The 16,432-nt window shown below is 57.3% G+C and overlaps 2 protein-coding genes across 2 annotated transcripts; one reads left to right on the forward strand and one right to left on the reverse strand.

The window, feature by feature from the left end:
• Positions 1-1,247: 1,247 nt before the first annotated feature.
• RPP25 (ribonuclease P and MRP subunit p25) lies at positions 1,248-3,015 on the reverse strand. Its single transcript, XM_005145769.3, has one exon. The coding sequence runs from the start codon at positions 2,663-2,665 to the stop codon at positions 1,955-1,957; it is 711 nt and encodes a 236-aa protein (XP_005145826.2). The 5' UTR covers positions 2,666-3,015; the 3' UTR covers positions 1,248-1,954.
• Positions 3,016-8,203: 5,188 nt separating this feature from the next.
• On the forward strand, positions 8,204-15,919 carry SCAMP5 (secretory carrier membrane protein 5). The gene is made up of 7 exons (XM_005145768.4): positions 8,204-8,300; positions 9,664-9,741; positions 10,027-10,155; positions 12,333-12,489; positions 13,196-13,297; positions 13,839-13,956; positions 14,058-15,919. The coding sequence occupies exons 2-7, from the start codon at positions 9,735-9,737 to the stop codon at positions 14,250-14,252; spliced, it is 708 nt and encodes a 235-aa protein (XP_005145825.2). The 5' UTR covers positions 8,204-8,300; positions 9,664-9,734; the 3' UTR covers positions 14,253-15,919.
• The last annotated feature ends 513 nt before the right edge of the window (positions 15,920-16,432 follow it).

The raw sequence follows: 16,432 nt of genomic DNA on the forward strand, positions 1-16,432 counted from the left end.
TTTGGGGCTGTTCGTGTGGTAACACCGGCCCCGGTCACCCAGCCCGTGACGGTGGTGGCTGCAGGCCGCTCTGCTGCCACAGGGAAGATGGGCTCGCTGTGAGGGGAAGATGGGACGCAGCGCGGCTCTGGGTGGTCCCATCGGCTCCATAAGGCTTCTGCTGTCACCTCATTGTCCCCCAGACTTAGCCCCTGGCTGCCCTCGGCCTCCACCGCCCGTGTTGCCGTCACTACTGGGCTCAGCATCGCCCCAGAGGCAGTTCATGGGGCTCCCGGGGCTGAGCCTGGCTCTGCGGCTCAGCTCCTCGCCATGGCCCCTCGGGAGCCGGGAGCCAGCTGGCACCGCGCTGTTCAAATGCTTCTCGTTTCGGGTTACGGGCCCTGTTAACCACTCATGCAGGCAGCGAATGAAGAGGACAGGATCCCCTCCGAGACTGGAACTGCCTGCCTGTAAAATGGATCCGAACCGAGTTCGCACATTAACAAATAACGGAGATGAGTGAGTGAGTGATTGCTGCTGCTCCCTGCCCTGGCTGGCGAGGTGAGGAGCTGCCGCGGCTCCCGCAGGCTTGAGGCTCCCATCCCAGAAGGTGTAATTCATTACCCCGGTTTTTCAGGACGTGCGGGATGGGAGCCTGTGCCCGGCTGCTGCAGCTCGCGTGTGGGGCAGAGCGGTGAACCTGAGCGGTGCCTGCGCCGAGGAGAGGAGCTCGGAGCCCGCAGCAGCCCCGAACCCACCAAAGCCCCACGACAAAGAACGACAATAGAAATTAACATTCAGCAGCCCAGCGGCAGAGGTGAAGGGAATGGCTCTGCAGCAGGGGAGATAAGCGGGGGCCTGCGGACGGAGATAACAAGGTCATTGCCAAACAAAACAGACCCCTGCTTCCTCCTCACTCCCCTCATCTCCTTTCATTCGCGTTCCCAGCCAAGCAAGCCCTGCACAAAAGGGGATGCTCAGCAGCATCGCTCCCGGCTGGCGTTTCGGAAGGATGTGCTCATACTGCCAATGTAATTCATCCCTACCCCATCCCTGCCCTCCCCGCAGCGCCAGGCTGCTCCCAGAGCACACAGGAGGCCCCGATCCCATTCCACCATGGCTCAGCTGGGATCCTCCTGTCCTGGATCGGCAGCAGCCCTCTCTATGCTGATCCATGCCGTGGCCAGCAGCCAAGATGATCCCCTATGTTTTCCCATAGACATATTCCAGCTGTTTCCAAAGAGCTTTTATTCTCCATACACCTCCCTTTACCCCTGGAAGCGGCAGGAACATTGCTCCAAAAGGCTTTCCCACAACCCCAACACCTCCCAGTCCTGGCCACTGCATCCAGCCACAACAAGCACCCACTGAACACTTCCATTGCCTGCAGCTCCCTATGGGCACTTCACCCCAGCTCCAGACCCTGCGGACACCTCCGGGAGAGCAAAGACCTGAACATTCGATGTGGGAAGAAGAGGCAGGAGGAGGAGGGCTGGTTTGTTTTCCTGTCCTGTCCCGTCTCCTCGTTTGAGTGCTTCATTCAGGATGAATCGCGGCACCGCAGGGTGCTGAGCCAGGCATCAATAACCCTGACAGCTCCTCAGCGGGTGTAATTGCAGCAGTTTCGATGATGAAGGTGTTACTCCAGTGAGCTTGGGGCCAAAGCATCTTCCTGATGGCTGAGACATAGCAACGGGGAGTGAGGATGTGCAGCCGCCTTCCCCTGCCCAGGCACCCCGCGATGAAAGGCATCGGCACCCATGGGAGTCACTGCAGGAACGCGGCTGGATGTGGGTGGCATTATCCTTATGGGGTCACCAATACACCCTCAGTCCATAACCAAAAGCAGATGCATTTAACCCTTTAACCCTCACCCCAGATGTGGGGACAAGCGGCTACACCTTGTGGGGAGCCTGCAGCACGCTGATGACCCCAAAGCAAGGCTTTCACACTGCCTTTGTCCACCACAAAGCAGCTAAAACTCCTCCAGCACACCCTCTACCCGGCGTGGGGCTGGTTGGGGCGGGAGGTGGTGCTCAGTGGTGATGGTCTGCTGCGTGGTCTGTGCTCCCGAGCCCCTCGGGCCATCGGGTACCTGTACCTGCAGCTTCTTGGTGAGCAGCTCCTCGCAGGGAGGTGGCAGGGGCCGCTTCAGCCCCTTGCTGGAGGAGCTGGATGTGTCTTCTCCCGCCTGGCCGAGCTGCGGCTCCATCCCGTGCCGGGGCTCCGGGGGCTGGTAGCCGGTCTGGTTGGGATCCAGGGGGTCCCGGGAGAGCAGGATGCAGATGGAGGGGACATTCTTGTGGACAGTCAGGTTCTGTGCCCTGCCGCCGGGCAGCGGGTCCTGGTTCTCCCAGACTTCCAGCAGGGTTTTGTAGCGCACCTTGGTGACCTGGTGCAGCCCTCCCAGCTTCCGCTTCATGATCTCCACGCAGGTGATGGTCTTGGTGACAGCCCTGCCGCAGCCGCTGAAGACGATCTGCCTCCTGCCCTTCAGCTCCATCTGGGCCATGGCGAAGTTCATCAGGTTCCTGATCTTGCTGCCCTCCTTCACTTTCATCTCCACCACGTCGGGCGGCAGGTCGGGGAAGGGCAATGGGCTCTCCTCCTCTGATGTCCTCACCTTTCGGAAGTTCTCCATCCTGGACTGGGTGCTGGGCTTGGCTCTCCCTCCTTTAGCAGCCATCCGTCACCTCTTCCCGGTGGATCTGCTCAGGCTCCTAGCCCCTCGGGACCATGGCAAGGCTCTGCTGCCCTCCAGCCCAGCCTGCAGCAGGGCCGAGTTTAACCCTGCACCCCCGGGACCACCAGCCCCTTCCACTCTCCTGGCCCGGGGCTGGCTGCGGAGGAGCCGGTGGCCGTGCCGGAGGCTGTTCCCTGAGGACACGGGGCTGCAGGGTTCCCTGGGTGCCCCCGTTTGCTCCAAGCCAGCCCCGGCTCTCGGTGATGCTGCTCTGCTCCCACTGCAGCACTTGCTTCTGCTGCTCTTTGCTTCATTCTGGACTTCAGCAGAGCCCCCAGAGCTGTTCTGTGTAATTAGCAGATCCTCCCCCTCGCCCTCCCCTCCTCTGCCTCCTCCTCCCCTTGCTCAGCCTCCCATCCCAGCGCACAGCTCCTGCTTTCATCCCTGCCCCGCACACAGAGCCCGGGAAGGCGAAGGGGACCCCAGTCCCTCCCCGGGAGCATGCAGGCAGGGAAGCAGCAGGCAGGGAAAGAGGAAGGGCAGAGGGAGAAGCTCAGTCTTTGCTTTCATGGTGCTCCCGGAGTCCTGCCCCCTTAAAGAGAACCTGGTCCCTTCTCTCCACGCTTCCTCCTCTCAAGGACGGGCTGGCTGCTAACTGTCAGCACACTGCGGGCAGCTGGCCTGTCTGCCTGCCCTCTCTCCAGTAGCATTCCCGGAGGGATGGGAAATCCCGGCCACGCTGTGCCCGGGGATGGCATGGAGATGCAGCAGGTACTTTGGGAAGTACTTTGGAACCTGAGCTCAACCCTTATTAGCCATCAGAGAAGCTATTGGGAGAAATTCTGGTGGATGGCATTTCTCTCTCCCCTCCTTCCCCTGTCCCTTCTCACATCCATGTCCCCAGCGAGGAGTCAGCATCCCGTTGACTGGATACATCCCAGAGATATTTCCCACAGGCCAGGAGATCTTCCCTTTCTGCTCCTAATCCACTCCCTGGGCAGAGGTGCTGCCCCTGCTCCCCTCTGCCTGCCCCTGTCACCTGCCTGTCCCCTGCATGCCCCATGACCCGGGGGATCATTGCACAGTGGAAAGACACACTGAGTATTGCCTTGCAGTCAAATCTTACCGACCTCTGGATTGTTTTCACTCTGAGCAGGGCTTGAAAAAATACATAAATAAATCAATCTATCCATGGCAGTGCAGCAAGGGCTGTGGCAGGGCAGGATGCAGCTGTCCCTGTGCTCCCCAAAGCATCTTTCTGAGGTACTGCTGCCCTACATGGGAGTCCAGTGGGCAATGGGGGGCAGCACCGGTGTGTCATCCACCGGGATGGGATGTTTGAGGAAAACCCAAACATCTCTTCCTGACCCAGCTAACACAGAGGGGAAACTGAGGCAGGACACCCCAGCACCAGATTCCAGTTTGAAGCATCCCTCAAGTCCATCCCCCCCGATGCATGCCTAGTTGCTGTGCTTCCACCATGAATCCCTTGCTCCTAGCCGACAAAACAACATCACTTCTCCCCTTTTCCACTCGATGGCTCTTTATGGTATCTCTGCAGCAGGCGCTTGGCTCCTTCCTTGGGCAGCTGGGGATGGATTAAGCATACTGGGAAATTGCTGCCTTCAAAAGATGCAGGGAAAACAACCAAGGAGGATTTCAGCAACATCCACAGAGAGTGTGTGAAGTCAGGGAGCTGAAAAATCCCACCGGATTTGCACAGGAGGGGGTTGTAGCCACCAAGAGCATCAGGCGACCTGGATAGATCCCAGTGCTGGATGAAACCTCCAGCCCTTCTTTCCTGGCCCAGGCCCAGCTCCTGCCTCCCGTGGCCCATTTTCCATGGTGTGGGGCACCTTCCCCCCTTGCATCTAATTGCTGCTTCACAAACTGCTCAGTGGAGCCTTGGAAATGGAGGCGGAGGAGGTGAAATCACAGCAAAGCCTTTCTGCAGCCCCCAAAGGGGCACTGGTGGCAGGGTCTTGCTTTTCCTCTGCAGCGCCTAACATGTAAATGCAATTCATTATTAGCAACTCCATTGCTAATTACCATCTGAAGCCATTCATTAGCCTGTCAGCTTGTTTGGTGGAGGACAACAGAGTGGATGGGCTGTTCCAAGCAAAGGAATAGCTGAAATGAGCTCAGCAGCAGCAAACAGCAGGGTGGGAGAGGGGGGAGAGCAGGGACAGGGGGGATAAAGGCACAGACAGCTCCAGCCATGGGGAGAACCAGGAAAGAAACACTGGGAAGCAGGGTGCAGAATAATTTAAAATGGAGATGAGGCAAATGGTAAAGAGGAATGAAGGAAAGATAGGAATAAAGCAATTATAGCCCATCTGTCCCCCCTGAGCATCCATGCTGGGCACAGCGGAGCCAGGGACTTATTTCTTCCTCCCTTTTCCCATTGCAGTGTCTCTCTGAGCATCCCACAGGGCTGGGGGTCCCCTTCCCTGCAGGACCCTCTTTCCACAAGAGGTGTGAGCTTGGAAGGGCCATCTAGCAGAGAAGCCAGAGATGGAGGCTGACAGGGATGGGATGGAGAGGGCTGCATGGAGCCAGAGCTAACACCAGCCCCAACCAAGCCTGTGCAAGGGGGGAAAAGCACCCAGAAACATGTTCCTAATGGCGAGCAGAGCAGCTGGAGAGGAGCAGTAACCCAAGCCCTTGTCCTTCACCTGCCCTCTCTATATTTTCTTTCACCCGAGGCTCCCTGCATGGGAGCGGGTCGGAAAGTGGGAGCATCCGATACAAGGAAAGTCTGGGTGCCACCGGCCATCTCTGCGTCACATCGGCCCGGCTCAGGTCTCTGCTGCTCATCACATTGCACCCAGAGGCAGGCTGGTGCCTGAGCTGATGCAGCCCTGGGGTGCTCCATCTGAACCAGGGGCTAGGACCTGCTGCCCCCCAGCACCAGAACCCTGAGGATGTGACCCCAGGGAGCAGGAGCTGCCTTAGGGTGCCAGAAGCACCCTGGGGTGGCTTCAGCTCCTTGCAAGGCAAGGCAGTAGAAGATCCTCCCTTATTCCTAATGTAAAGGGAAAGCAATAGAGCTCAAGATAATTCTCATTCTGAGTAAGCAGACAGTTTAAAAAGGAGAAGCCAAACCTTTCATAGGATAAATCCATTTGCAAAGCTATAGACCAATAGGCAGGATAATGCTATAAGGGCCCTGAGGGTGTTAATAAACCCCAATGGTCCTGAACAGACACACCTGGAACACCCTTCCCATCCTGCCCATGGCCCAGGAACTCTATTTAAGCTCAGCCTAGGGGCTTTATCTCTTGTCTAAGCTATGTTACAGTTGGTCTCTAAGTGAGATGCAGTAATCCTTGTGTCTGGGTTGAGCTCCGTGGACCTCACCTGCAGATTGATCTCATGGCTTGGCTTTGAAGCTGCCTAGATTCTGGCTGACCTGGACTCTCAGCTGAACCTGAGCAGCTGCTCAAGTAATGTGGCGTGGGCACTGGGATGTCCCCCTGGTTCTTCAAGTGCCCCCCAGGACCCAAGGGAGGACACAACTCTTCCTGTAAAGCCTGCAGGCAGATGGAGATGTGGTGGGCAAGGAATAGCTCTGTCTCTGGCCATCCCCAAATGAATGAGTGGGGAACGTGGACCTGAGGCTTGTAGGGAGCAAATCCAGTTGGGAGAAAGCTTGAGAGACAGGGAGTAAGGGGCATAAAGCGGTTTTATTGTCCTGGCTGTGAGGGAGGCACCCCATAGCTGGTACTGGGCAAGGAGCAGGGCTGGGGTTGGTGCCAGCGCTGGGTGCCCAGGGTGCTGGGTGCCTGCAGGGAGCTCTCCAAGTCCCAGAGCACCCCCGTGAGGTCTCACACGGGGTGAGCAGTGGCGCTTGGTGAGAATGGGGAGCCACAACCAACCTCCTCCTGCCGCTGCTGTGCGTGGAGCTGGGTCCATGGGGCCGAAGACCCAGCAGGTGTTTAGAGTGGGCAGCTGGGCCCTCAGGTATGGGGCCATTGTGGCATGCTGATTTTCCTGCTTCCCTCTCTTTTGCCATCTGTGAAACAGGCGTTTTCCCTGTTTCTGCCAGGTTTCCTTCATTACATCCCTATGGAGCGATGTCACTCATCTGCCAAGGGGGTTTGGTGACCAGGACTTGCTGGTATGAGGAGCTGGGGCTGCTTGCCTGCCCTTCCCACCTTTCCATGGTGGGATGATGTCCTCGCTGACCCTCCATGGTGTTGCTCAAAGCTGGATCTCGGGAAGCGAGAAGGATTTAGTTGTCAAATGAAACCAGTTTCATGACACCGCACCGGCAAGGTCCCAAGCACCGGTGCAGGAGGTCTGAGGGGTCTCTGCAGTGCTCCTAGCAGGGTCACTGAGGACAAGGGACATGGAATCCTCCTCATGTTGCTTGGAGTCCTCGGGCTGATTTGGGATTTTTGGCCCCTTTAGGGGTGTTTTCTCCCTCCCAGCCCATGTATGGGTCAGTCAGTCCCTTCGTCTGCATCCCAACCTTAGCACTGATGGCAAGAGAAATCAGCATCTCCTCTGCCCATCGTACAAGCCACTAATCAAGGGGTTAGAAAGAGATCTTAAGGTCCTTCCCAACCCAGACCATTCTGTGTTTGTAATTAATGACCACGTGCAGCAGCTCCTGGTGAGAGGCAGACAAGGAGGGAACACAGGGTGATGGGGATGGTGGCTTCTGACCTGCCTGGGACAGGGGAATCCTTTTTCCTGCTCTCAGGAAAAGTGCCTAGCTTTTCTTAGAGAGTTTTCCCATTAGGATACCTACTTCTCTGGCCAGGCTTGCCCCCATACCTGTGCACATACCCGAGCAACATGTGGGTGCTTTGCCTTGCTGCTGCAGCTCCCCTGTGCTTGATTAAAGGATCGGGCAACCTGGGCCAGTGCCTCATCACTCTCACAGCAAAAAAATTCTCCCTTATATCCAGCCTGAATCTCCCCTGTTTAAGCCCATTACCCCTTGTCCCAAGCCCCTCTCCAGGTTTCCTGCAGCCCCTTTAGGCACTGGAGCTGCTCTCAGGTCTCCCCTTCAGGAGTCTTCTCTTGTCCAGGCTGCCCCAGCCCAGCTCTCTCAGCCTGGCTCCAGAGCAGAGCTGCTCCAGCCCTCGCAGCATCTCCATGGCCTCCTCTGCACTCGCTCCAACAGCTCCAGGTCCCTCTTGTGCTGCTGCCCCAGAGCTGGATCAGGGCTGCAGGGGGGGTCTGCCCAGAGCACAGCAGAGGGGCAGGATCCCCTCCCTGAGCTGCTGCTCACGCTCTGGGGGTGCAGCCCAGCACAGGGGGGTTCTGGGCTCAAACGGTCACTGAAGCCGGGCACTCCACTTGTGGAGGTCACCAAACCCGTGCCCCATAGAGGCTGTGCTGTGCCCCAGGTAGGGACTGCTGCACCCCAGCCCCATAGGAACCTCACGGAGACCCCGACCCTATATGGCCCCGCCCCTTTGTTAGCCCGGCGGCAGCAGGACCCTGGACAGAGGCAGCTGCCGCTGCTCTCGCGAGATCTCGGCGCTGCTTCCATAGCCCGGCCAGCGGCGGCGCTGTACTCTCGCGATACAGCGGCCGCTGCGGCAGGAGCAGCGCCAGGCGGGTGGGTGGCCGCCACCCGCCGCGGCACCGGACCGGAGGGGACGCTCAGGGTCAGAGCACACTGGTGAGTACCGGGGCCGTGGGCCGGGGCTCGGCTGCGACCCTCGGCGGGACCGACCTCCCCCCTCCCCTGCACCCATCCCCCGCCTGCAGCCCACCGGCGGGCCGGGAACCGAGCGGGAGCGCGGCCGCCCTTCTCCCATAGCCAGGCTGCTGAGGGGGACCCACGTCTGGTTTTGGGGTGGGGGCGTGCGTGCGACCCCCGTGGGTAACACACGGGCACCAATCCGCGCCGAGCCCAAACCCGTAGCCCCCCGGGCCGCCCGGTGCAGTGCTGGCACCCGGAGCGGGTGTCGGGGCTTCTCCTCCTTGTTCCATGGCACAATCCATCCCTTTTAGCCTTGCAAACCCCATATTGCAACAGCCGCTCCCCAGAATCGCCATTTCCCCCCTAAATTGTGCGGATTCCCCTTGTCCTTGCCGAGCTGTGGAGCAGCGGGACCGGAGTCGGGTCGGGGGCACCCCAGCAGCGTGTCCCTGCTCCCGGCACACGTGCACGGGAGACGTCACTCGTATTCCTGGAGCCATCCGTGGGCTGCCGTCGGGTGTCGGGCGATGGCACGTGGTGGGATTGCTTTGCCTTGTGATGGTTGGAGGGCTCGGAGTTAGAAGAGACCCCCCAGATCCAATCCTCAAGCACCATCCCTTGACAAATGTGTTTCCTGCTGCTGTTCCTCCACCTGATGTAGCCTGGAAGAGGACAAGGTGGGATGGGCAGAGTGGCTTGGATTGAAAACCTCTTCATCCTTGCTTTAATTTAGCTTCATTTTCTGAGCTCCACCTGCAAGGCACAGCACCAGGTTCCGAATGCTGTGAGTAATCCCTAAACCGGCGCTCAAGTGACTCATTAGTGACAATCACCACTCAGGGTATTTTCAGCTGCTTTCCCTGCTCCCTTCTGGCCTGGTTTCTGGAATTGGGCTTGCAGAGATGGGTGCTGCTATGGAGCCAGGTAGTTCCCTGCGCTGGAATGCTTTGTAAACATGGGAATTAATAAATAAATCAATTGGGTTGGGGACCAGGTCATGAAATTGAGGGTTTCAAGCTGCCTCGTGGGGCTCTTCCTTTCCCTGCCATCCAGCCTGACTCCTCTCCCGCGGGCTGGATGTAGGTCAGTCGGGAGTGGGAGGCGAAGCCTGCACCCTGCCCCACATCACTGGATCTTCTCTTAATCTCTTGCCTTAACCGGTGTGAAGCCTCAGACCAGAGCCAGGATTTATTCTGCTGCCATCCAGGTGCCAGCAGACAGCCTGGATGCGGGAATAGCACGTCTCTGTTGCCAAAGTGAAGCGCCTTCCTAAGCTGTTCTGGAGCAGGGGGATGGTGGAAGCTCTTCACATCATTCATTTTCTCTCGTTTTCCTGCAGCTTTGGGAAAGCTCCCGGGTTTTCTCCCCCCTGCTTTTCCTGTGGAAAGGAGAGGCTGAGCGTGTGCCAGCATGGCAGGTACGGGGGCTCTGGTGTGGCTGCCCCTCACCTCTGAAGAGAGGCGTTACTGGACATCACATCCCCTCATTAGTCCCTGATAGTGTTGTGGGTGTCCATGCTTGCAGGATCCACGTGGCCAGTGAGGGCTAAATCTGTCTGATGGTTGGGGGTGGTGATTATGAAGGGAAATCCTTAATTCCTGCATGAAACACATCAATTCCTGGGGCTGAACAAGACTCAGTGGGAAACCTGGATTTAGTTCAGCTCTGTGCAGTGCCCAATGCCGGTGAAACTCTATTGCAGAGAAAGTGAACAACTTCCCTCCCCTGCCGAAGTTCATCCCCTTGAAGCCATGTTTCTACCAGGACTTCGACGCGGAGATCCCACCGCAGCACCGCACCATGGCCAAGCGGCTTTACTACCTCTGGATGTGTGAGTGGCCAAGAGGGGCTCGGGAGGGTCTGTGGTTTCCATTCCTCCCCAAAGGCAGCTCCTGGCTGGAAGAGCAGAGCAAGGCTGGGGGGAAGCCCTTCTGCCCCTTCAGGCCTTGGGGTGTCCCATTAAAACCTGATGGGGGTGGGAAGTTGCTCTTGGGAAAGGCGCTGGGGGTGCTGATTGATGGAGCTGAACGTGAGCAGCTTGTGCCCAGGCAGCCAGGAAGCCCCCAGCATCCTGACCTGGATTGGCACCAGTGCAGCAGCAGGGCCAGGGCAGGGATTGCCCCCCTGTGCTGGGCACTGGTGAGGCTGCACCTCAAATCTCATGTTCAGTTCTGGGCCCCTCACTACAAGAGAGACCTTGAGGTGCTGGAGCAGGGCCAGAGCAGGGCAATGGAGCTGGTGCAGGGCCTGGAGCACAAGAGAGATGGGGAATGGCTGAGGGACCTGGGGGGTTCAGTCTGGAGAAGAGAAGGCTCAGGGGGGACCTGATGGCTCCCTACAAGTGCCTGACAGGAGGATGGAGCCAGGAGGGGCTGGGCTCTGCTCCCAAGGAACAAGGGATGGGACAAGAGGAAACGGCCTCAAGCTGCACCAGGGCAGGTTTAGATGGAGCTGAGGAACAATTCCTTGCCCAGAGGGTGCTCAGGCATTGGAACAGGCTGCCCAGGGCAGGGCTGCAGGCACCATCCCTGCGAGTGTTCACACAGCGTGGAGACGAGGCCTCAGTGCCATGGGTTAGGGGTGGCCTTGGCAGTGCTGGGGACGGTTGGGCTGGATGAGCTTAAAGGGCTTTTCCAACCTGGCTGATTCTGTGTGGGCTGCAGCATCCCATGCGTTCAGCCCTTCCAGCCTCCAGGGTGCAGGTGAGGAACTGGCCCAGTGCCCAAGGGCGGTTGGGGTGACCTTGATATCCAAACCATGGGAGCCTGAGACTTCCCCCACGCCAGTTCTTGCCTGCTCCTCTTGCATGCCTCTGTGTGCCGTGCTGTGCTAACAGAGCTCTCACTGTCTTCCAACTCCTGAAACTACCCTGGACCTCTCATCTTTATCAACCCTGAGTGTGGAGAAGAGCCATGGAGGGACAGATCACACCCCACCATGTGTGGAAAAGTGTGTGCGCTGCTCAGGGCAAGCTGGCACTGTCCTTCTATTCCTTTTAAGAACTTAGTTCCTTAAGCAGGCGTTCCCCCTGAACTTTGGAAGCTGGGATGCCCAGGGAGTGCCATGTGCTTTGCAGGCAGGTTGTGGGGAGCTGAGCTGGCACTGGAGGGGTTGGGCTTTTCTGCCTCTGATACAGCACTCCCAGGGCTGTACCTTGCTCCAGCTTTTGGGGGCCACATCCCATCAGGAACATGCCCCTGGGATAACTCCCCTGTCAGTTTGTGCAGCCCTTCTATGCAAAGGGAGGCTAAAGAAGTTGTGCCTCCCTGGGGAAGTGGTCTCGGGGCTGTCCAGCTCCCTCCCCAGCCTAATCTGTCCGTTCTTGCTCTGTCAGGCGCCCACAGGCACCCAGCAGAGGCTGAAAGGCCCCTCGGGGTGCTCAGGGAGCAGCGAGTGCCCCGCTGCCTCTCCTGCAGCTGCAGCTCTCTTGTGGGCAGCAGTGGGAGGGGTTTCGTGCTCCTCCAAATAATGAATCATTCTCAAGAGCCCGAGGCGTCAGGATGCAGCTGAGGCTCCTGCTTTGTGCTGTGTCCGCCCGGCTGGGCTGCACAGTGCCGGCCCTTGTGCCGCCTCCAGCCCGGGCAGGGCTGCCTCCTGACCTGCCGAGGCGGGCACAGGCAGCTCAGGGCATCGGCTCCTGCGGGCTGCAGCTCAGGCAGCGATTCCACAAGGAAAACTGTAGCTGGAGGCAGGGAAGGAGCTGCGCTGGGCTCCTCCTGCTTCCTCTTGGTGGGGAAAACGTGCCCCAGATTGCAGGCAGCGGGAGGCTGTGGCTCTTCCCAAAGAGCCCCATGAGCCCTGGACCTGCTTAACGCATCCCAGTTCTAAGCAATATGTTTTCCCCTGCTGGGATCCTGCCTGGGGACCCTTCCTGCACTCGGGCAACCTGATTTAAATGTAATCTATCCAGGATTGGAGGTCAGCCCCACGTGGGCATCCCTGAGGTCTCACTGACATCCTTGTGTCCGTGCTCCTCTGCTCCCTCTGTGTGTGTGTGTGTGTTTGCAGTGAACAGCATCACCTTGGCAGTGAATCTCGTTGGCTGCCTCGCATGGCTCATTGGAGGCGGTGGAGCTGTTAATTTTGGACTGGCAATTCTCTGGCTCATTCTCTTTACGCCCTGCTCCTATGTCTGCTGGTTTAGACCTATTTACAAAGCTTTCAAGTAAGTGCTCACTCCTCAGCCTGGCTTCTCATGGGCTTTTGGGTTTGTTTCCCTTCCCAACTGGTTAGTGCTTAGCTTGGGGCACTGCCTGAAGATCTGGGGGTATTACTGCTCTTTCTGTCCAGCCCTTTAGCTTTACTTTCTAACCTTCAAAGCGAGGGTGTTTGGGATGCCCTGAGGCCATGCAATATAAAGACACCTTTTGTGTGCCACCACCAAGTGCTGGGGGAGTGGTGAGGAGGCAGTTGGGTGCCAGCTTGCCCTCCCCTCCTGTCCTTGAGGCTTCTTTTATAGCTTTCCACAAGTCTTCAAGGTGCTTGTATTGATTATCCCACTGCTGAGATTGATCCCCAGTGCAGTATTCCCAGATCTAGGAGCTGGGGGTGTATTCATTCCCCATATGGGATGAGTGAGGCTGGTGTGAGCAGAGAGCTGTGTCCGAACACGGATGCCCAGTGGCCTGATGTGCAGAGTTGGCTGAGCCATGGGGAGGGTTGGATGCCCTGTGGCTTTCCCAAGTGTTCCTTCAGCCTCTCTCAATTTCTCCCTTGTCTTTAGCTGTGCCCTGGTGCTCTGATTCTCACCACCCTCTCGCTAAACCACAGCACCTTCTGTGCCTAAAGGGTCTGAGACGTGGGAGCATCTCCCTTCCCTTGTGGTGCAGCAGGGATGGAGGTGGAGGGAGTGACTGAGCCTTCTCTTGCAGGACAGACAGTTCCTTCAGCTTCATGGCCTTCTTCTTCACCTTCATGGCCCAGCTGGTGATCAGCATTATCCAGGCAGTGGGAATTCCTGGCTGGGGTGTCTGGTAAGGAAGGTGCTGCTCTTGCGTTGGGTGCAAGGAGAGGAGATGTTATAACAGTCTTTCAGTACCTAAAAGGGGCTACAGGAAACCTGGAGAGGGGCTTGGGACAAGGGCAGGCCGAGGGGAATGGCTTGAACCTGCCAGAACAGGGGAGACTGAGATGAGCTCTTAGGCAGAAGCTCTTCCCTGGGAGGGTGCTGAGGCGCTGGCACAGGGTGCCCAGAGAAGCTGTGGCTGCCCCATCCCTGGCAGTGTTCAAGGCCAGGTTGGACACAGGGCTTGGAGCAAGCTGCTCCAGTGGAAGGTGTCCCTGCCTGTGGCAGGGGTTGGAGCTGGGTGAGCTTTAAGGTCCTTTCCAACCCAAACCAGTCTGGGACTCTATAAATCACCATTGCACTGGTGCTGTGTCCTCACAGTGTGTTTTTAGCACCCTTGGTGCCCAAATGGCTTCTTGGGTGGGTGCTGTGAGGAGCAAGGGAGGGGATGCTGGCAGCGGGGGAGGCCCACATTGCTGAGCATTCCAGTTGTTTTGCTCTCCTTGCAGTGGCTGGATTGCAGCGATTTCCTTCTTCGGGACCAACGTGGGCTCAGCTGTGGTGATGCTCATCCCCACTGTGCTGTTCACAGGGATGGCTGTCTTCTCCTTCATCGCCCTCACTATGGTACGGAGGTGCTGCAGTGCATCAGGGCTCCCTTGCTGCTTCCCCCTGGCAGGTCGGGGTGAGCTGCAGTCCCTCAATCCCTCTGGATTCTCTCTTCCCAGGTGCATAAGTTCTACCGGGGGAGCGGTGGAAGCTTCAGCAAAGCCCAGGAGGAGTGGACCACGGGGGCTTGGAAGAACCCCCACGTGCAGCAGGCAGCGCAGAACGCGGCCATGGGCGCAGCACAGGGGGCCATGATGCAGCACGAGACACAGTACTCGGCCACCCCCAACTACACCTACTCCAACGAGATGTGAGCAGCAGGACTCTGTCCTCAGGCACCAGATATTGGGGAGAAAGGGAGGAGGAGGAAGGCTGAGCTGGATTTCTGCAGCTATTCCAGAAAGCTGGAGTGTACCATAACGGTTCTTTTCCTGTTCTTTGTAACGAGATCATTTGGGATTTGTTTTCTTCTTCTTTTTCCTCCCTGTTACTGTCTGGAGCTTTTCTTTTCTCCTTTCCCTTTCATTTTGAAGAGGCTGTGAGCTGACCTGCAGGGCTCTTGGTGTGTGTGTGGTAGTCACATGTAGGTTCACGTGTCTTCTTTTTTCCTGTGAACTAGTGTATGGTGGTGGTTTTTAATTCCTGTGGTGATAGGTGTATGTTAGAACTCCATCAGCCAAAAGCCCCCACTCCCAAAAGGGAAAGATACAAATAGCAACCAGCACCCATTTTCCCTCTTGGAATAAGCCCTGAGCCACAGGTTTCTGATGTGTGTGAGTTTTCTCTTTGAGTTGGTAGCACCCAGCCACTCACCACTGTCTCAGCAAGGACAAGCCATCCCGGGAATTCACCTTTTTCCCTTGCTTTTTAACCAGGAGGTGGCTGGCTGGGTTAGTATTAACCAAGAAAAAGAGGGGATAAGGCAAAAAAGAACCCCTCCATCCTGCTGTTGATATGCTGGAAGCCGAGAGATTCCTACCCTACACCCTGGCTCAGGACCTACAACTTCTCTCTGTGTATGGTGGTGTAAATGAGTAGCTTCCATCCAGTATTTGTGTGTGTCCATGGGCAGGAGCCCCGGTGTGCTGCGTGTGTGTGCATGTGCTGGGGAGTGAGGACAGGTTTTTCCTTGTGGGATACAACCTTTCCATTCCGGATTCTGCATCCTGAGGCTGGTTTGTAAAGGCTTCTTGAAAAGCAGCTATAGAACGGGCTGTGTTTCTCAGAGGAGCTGTTCCTGGGGGAGGCTCTGGGTCACATCAAGCACATACAACCTGTGTACTGTGTAAATAGCGAGGCCAATTTGTCCCTGTTAGCTGTTGAGGTGTGCAGGAGCGTAAGGAAACCTCCAGGCTGCTGGAGGAGGATTCCTGCTCACTTGAGCTTCTGGTGTGGAAATCCCTGCTCATGTCAGCCCCCAATCCATGCCCAGGTAGGGGTTAGTTTGGGCTTTAAATAATGATGTGGCGCCTCAGCAGAGGCAGCTGAGCTCAGACCAACACCTCCTGGGCTGTCAGTGGGAGCTGATGGATGCTGCCGGAGCAGGAGCAGGGAAAGCTCCTTCTCAGAGATGCTTTTCAGACTCTAAATGCACTTTAAATATGCCAAATTTCTCTCCAAGTCCTAGGAAAGCAGCCCAAACTGAATCCCAAGCTGAGCTCCCTTCTTCAGGATGTCACTTCAGTCATTCTGCAGTGGACAGTCGTCTCCTGATAAGACTAAACTGCAGCTAACAATAAATTGCCTGTCCGTGTGTGTGTGTATACATGTAAAACCTAAGGAGAAAAGTAATCCTTTGCTGAGCCTATTATGTACTTAATCAGGTTTAAATATTGTGCAATTCATTTCTAGCTAGCCGAAAACTGACTATGCCAAACCACATGCTCTGTCATCCATGTCTGAGAAGTGATGCAATGAAAGTGACTTCACCTTTTGCATTGATGGTAACTGTACCGAGCTGTAACTAACAGACATTGCTTCAGCACCTAACCCTCCTCTCCGCTCTGTCTCCTCCACCCGCGGCCAGCGGCTCTCCAGCCCCTTGCCCTGCCATGGGGCTGGGATATGGACACCAGACCCCAGCACCCTTATTCTTCACCTGGGTTGGGATCACAGCACCGCGGGTGGGAGAGCTGAGGAGCTGTTTCACTGAGGTCTCCCCATTGCTTTCTGCAGGGCCCTCTCTCTGCCTCTTTGCCGCCTTCTTGGTGCTTATTTGCCGCTGACAAATGCGGCTTTTAAGCTGTGTGTGGAAGGGCTGCGGACCACCCACTGCCCCTGTGTGTGTGCCTCCCATCCCCTGCTGCTGCCCGCTGCTGCTTGCGGGAGCCGCTCACGGCCCCCTTGCCCCCACTCTATCCTCTCACACGCAATGACCTTCCTGATGTCCTCCGCCACCTCCAACCCTCCCTGCGGGCCGCGCTGCTCCTCACACAGCTTCTGAGGGGCTGCCTCCCGCCTGCGGAGCGGCCGTTACCGGAATGCTATAGGGCAC

Source organism: Melopsittacus undulatus, chromosome 9, assembly GCF_012275295.1.
Source record: "Melopsittacus undulatus isolate bMelUnd1 chromosome 9, bMelUnd1.mat.Z, whole genome shotgun sequence".
In the NCBI taxonomy this organism is placed as follows: Eukaryota; Metazoa; Chordata; class Aves; order Psittaciformes; family Psittaculidae; genus Melopsittacus; species Melopsittacus undulatus.

Bases quoted from the DNA above. Each gene is read 5' to 3' on its own strand.
- RPP25 (XM_005145769.3), bottom strand. From the start codon at position 2,665: ATGGCTGCTAAAGGAGGGAGAGCCAAGCCCAGCACCCAGTCCAGGATG.
- SCAMP5 (XM_005145768.4), top strand. The intron at 12,490-13,195 runs GTAAGTGCTCAC...CTTCTCTTGCAG, and splicing joins CCTATTTACAAAGCTTTCAA to GACAGACAGTTCCTTCAGCT. The intron at 13,957-14,057 runs GTACGGAGGTGC...CTCTCTTCCCAG, and splicing joins CCTTCATCGCCCTCACTATG to GTGCATAAGTTCTACCGGGG.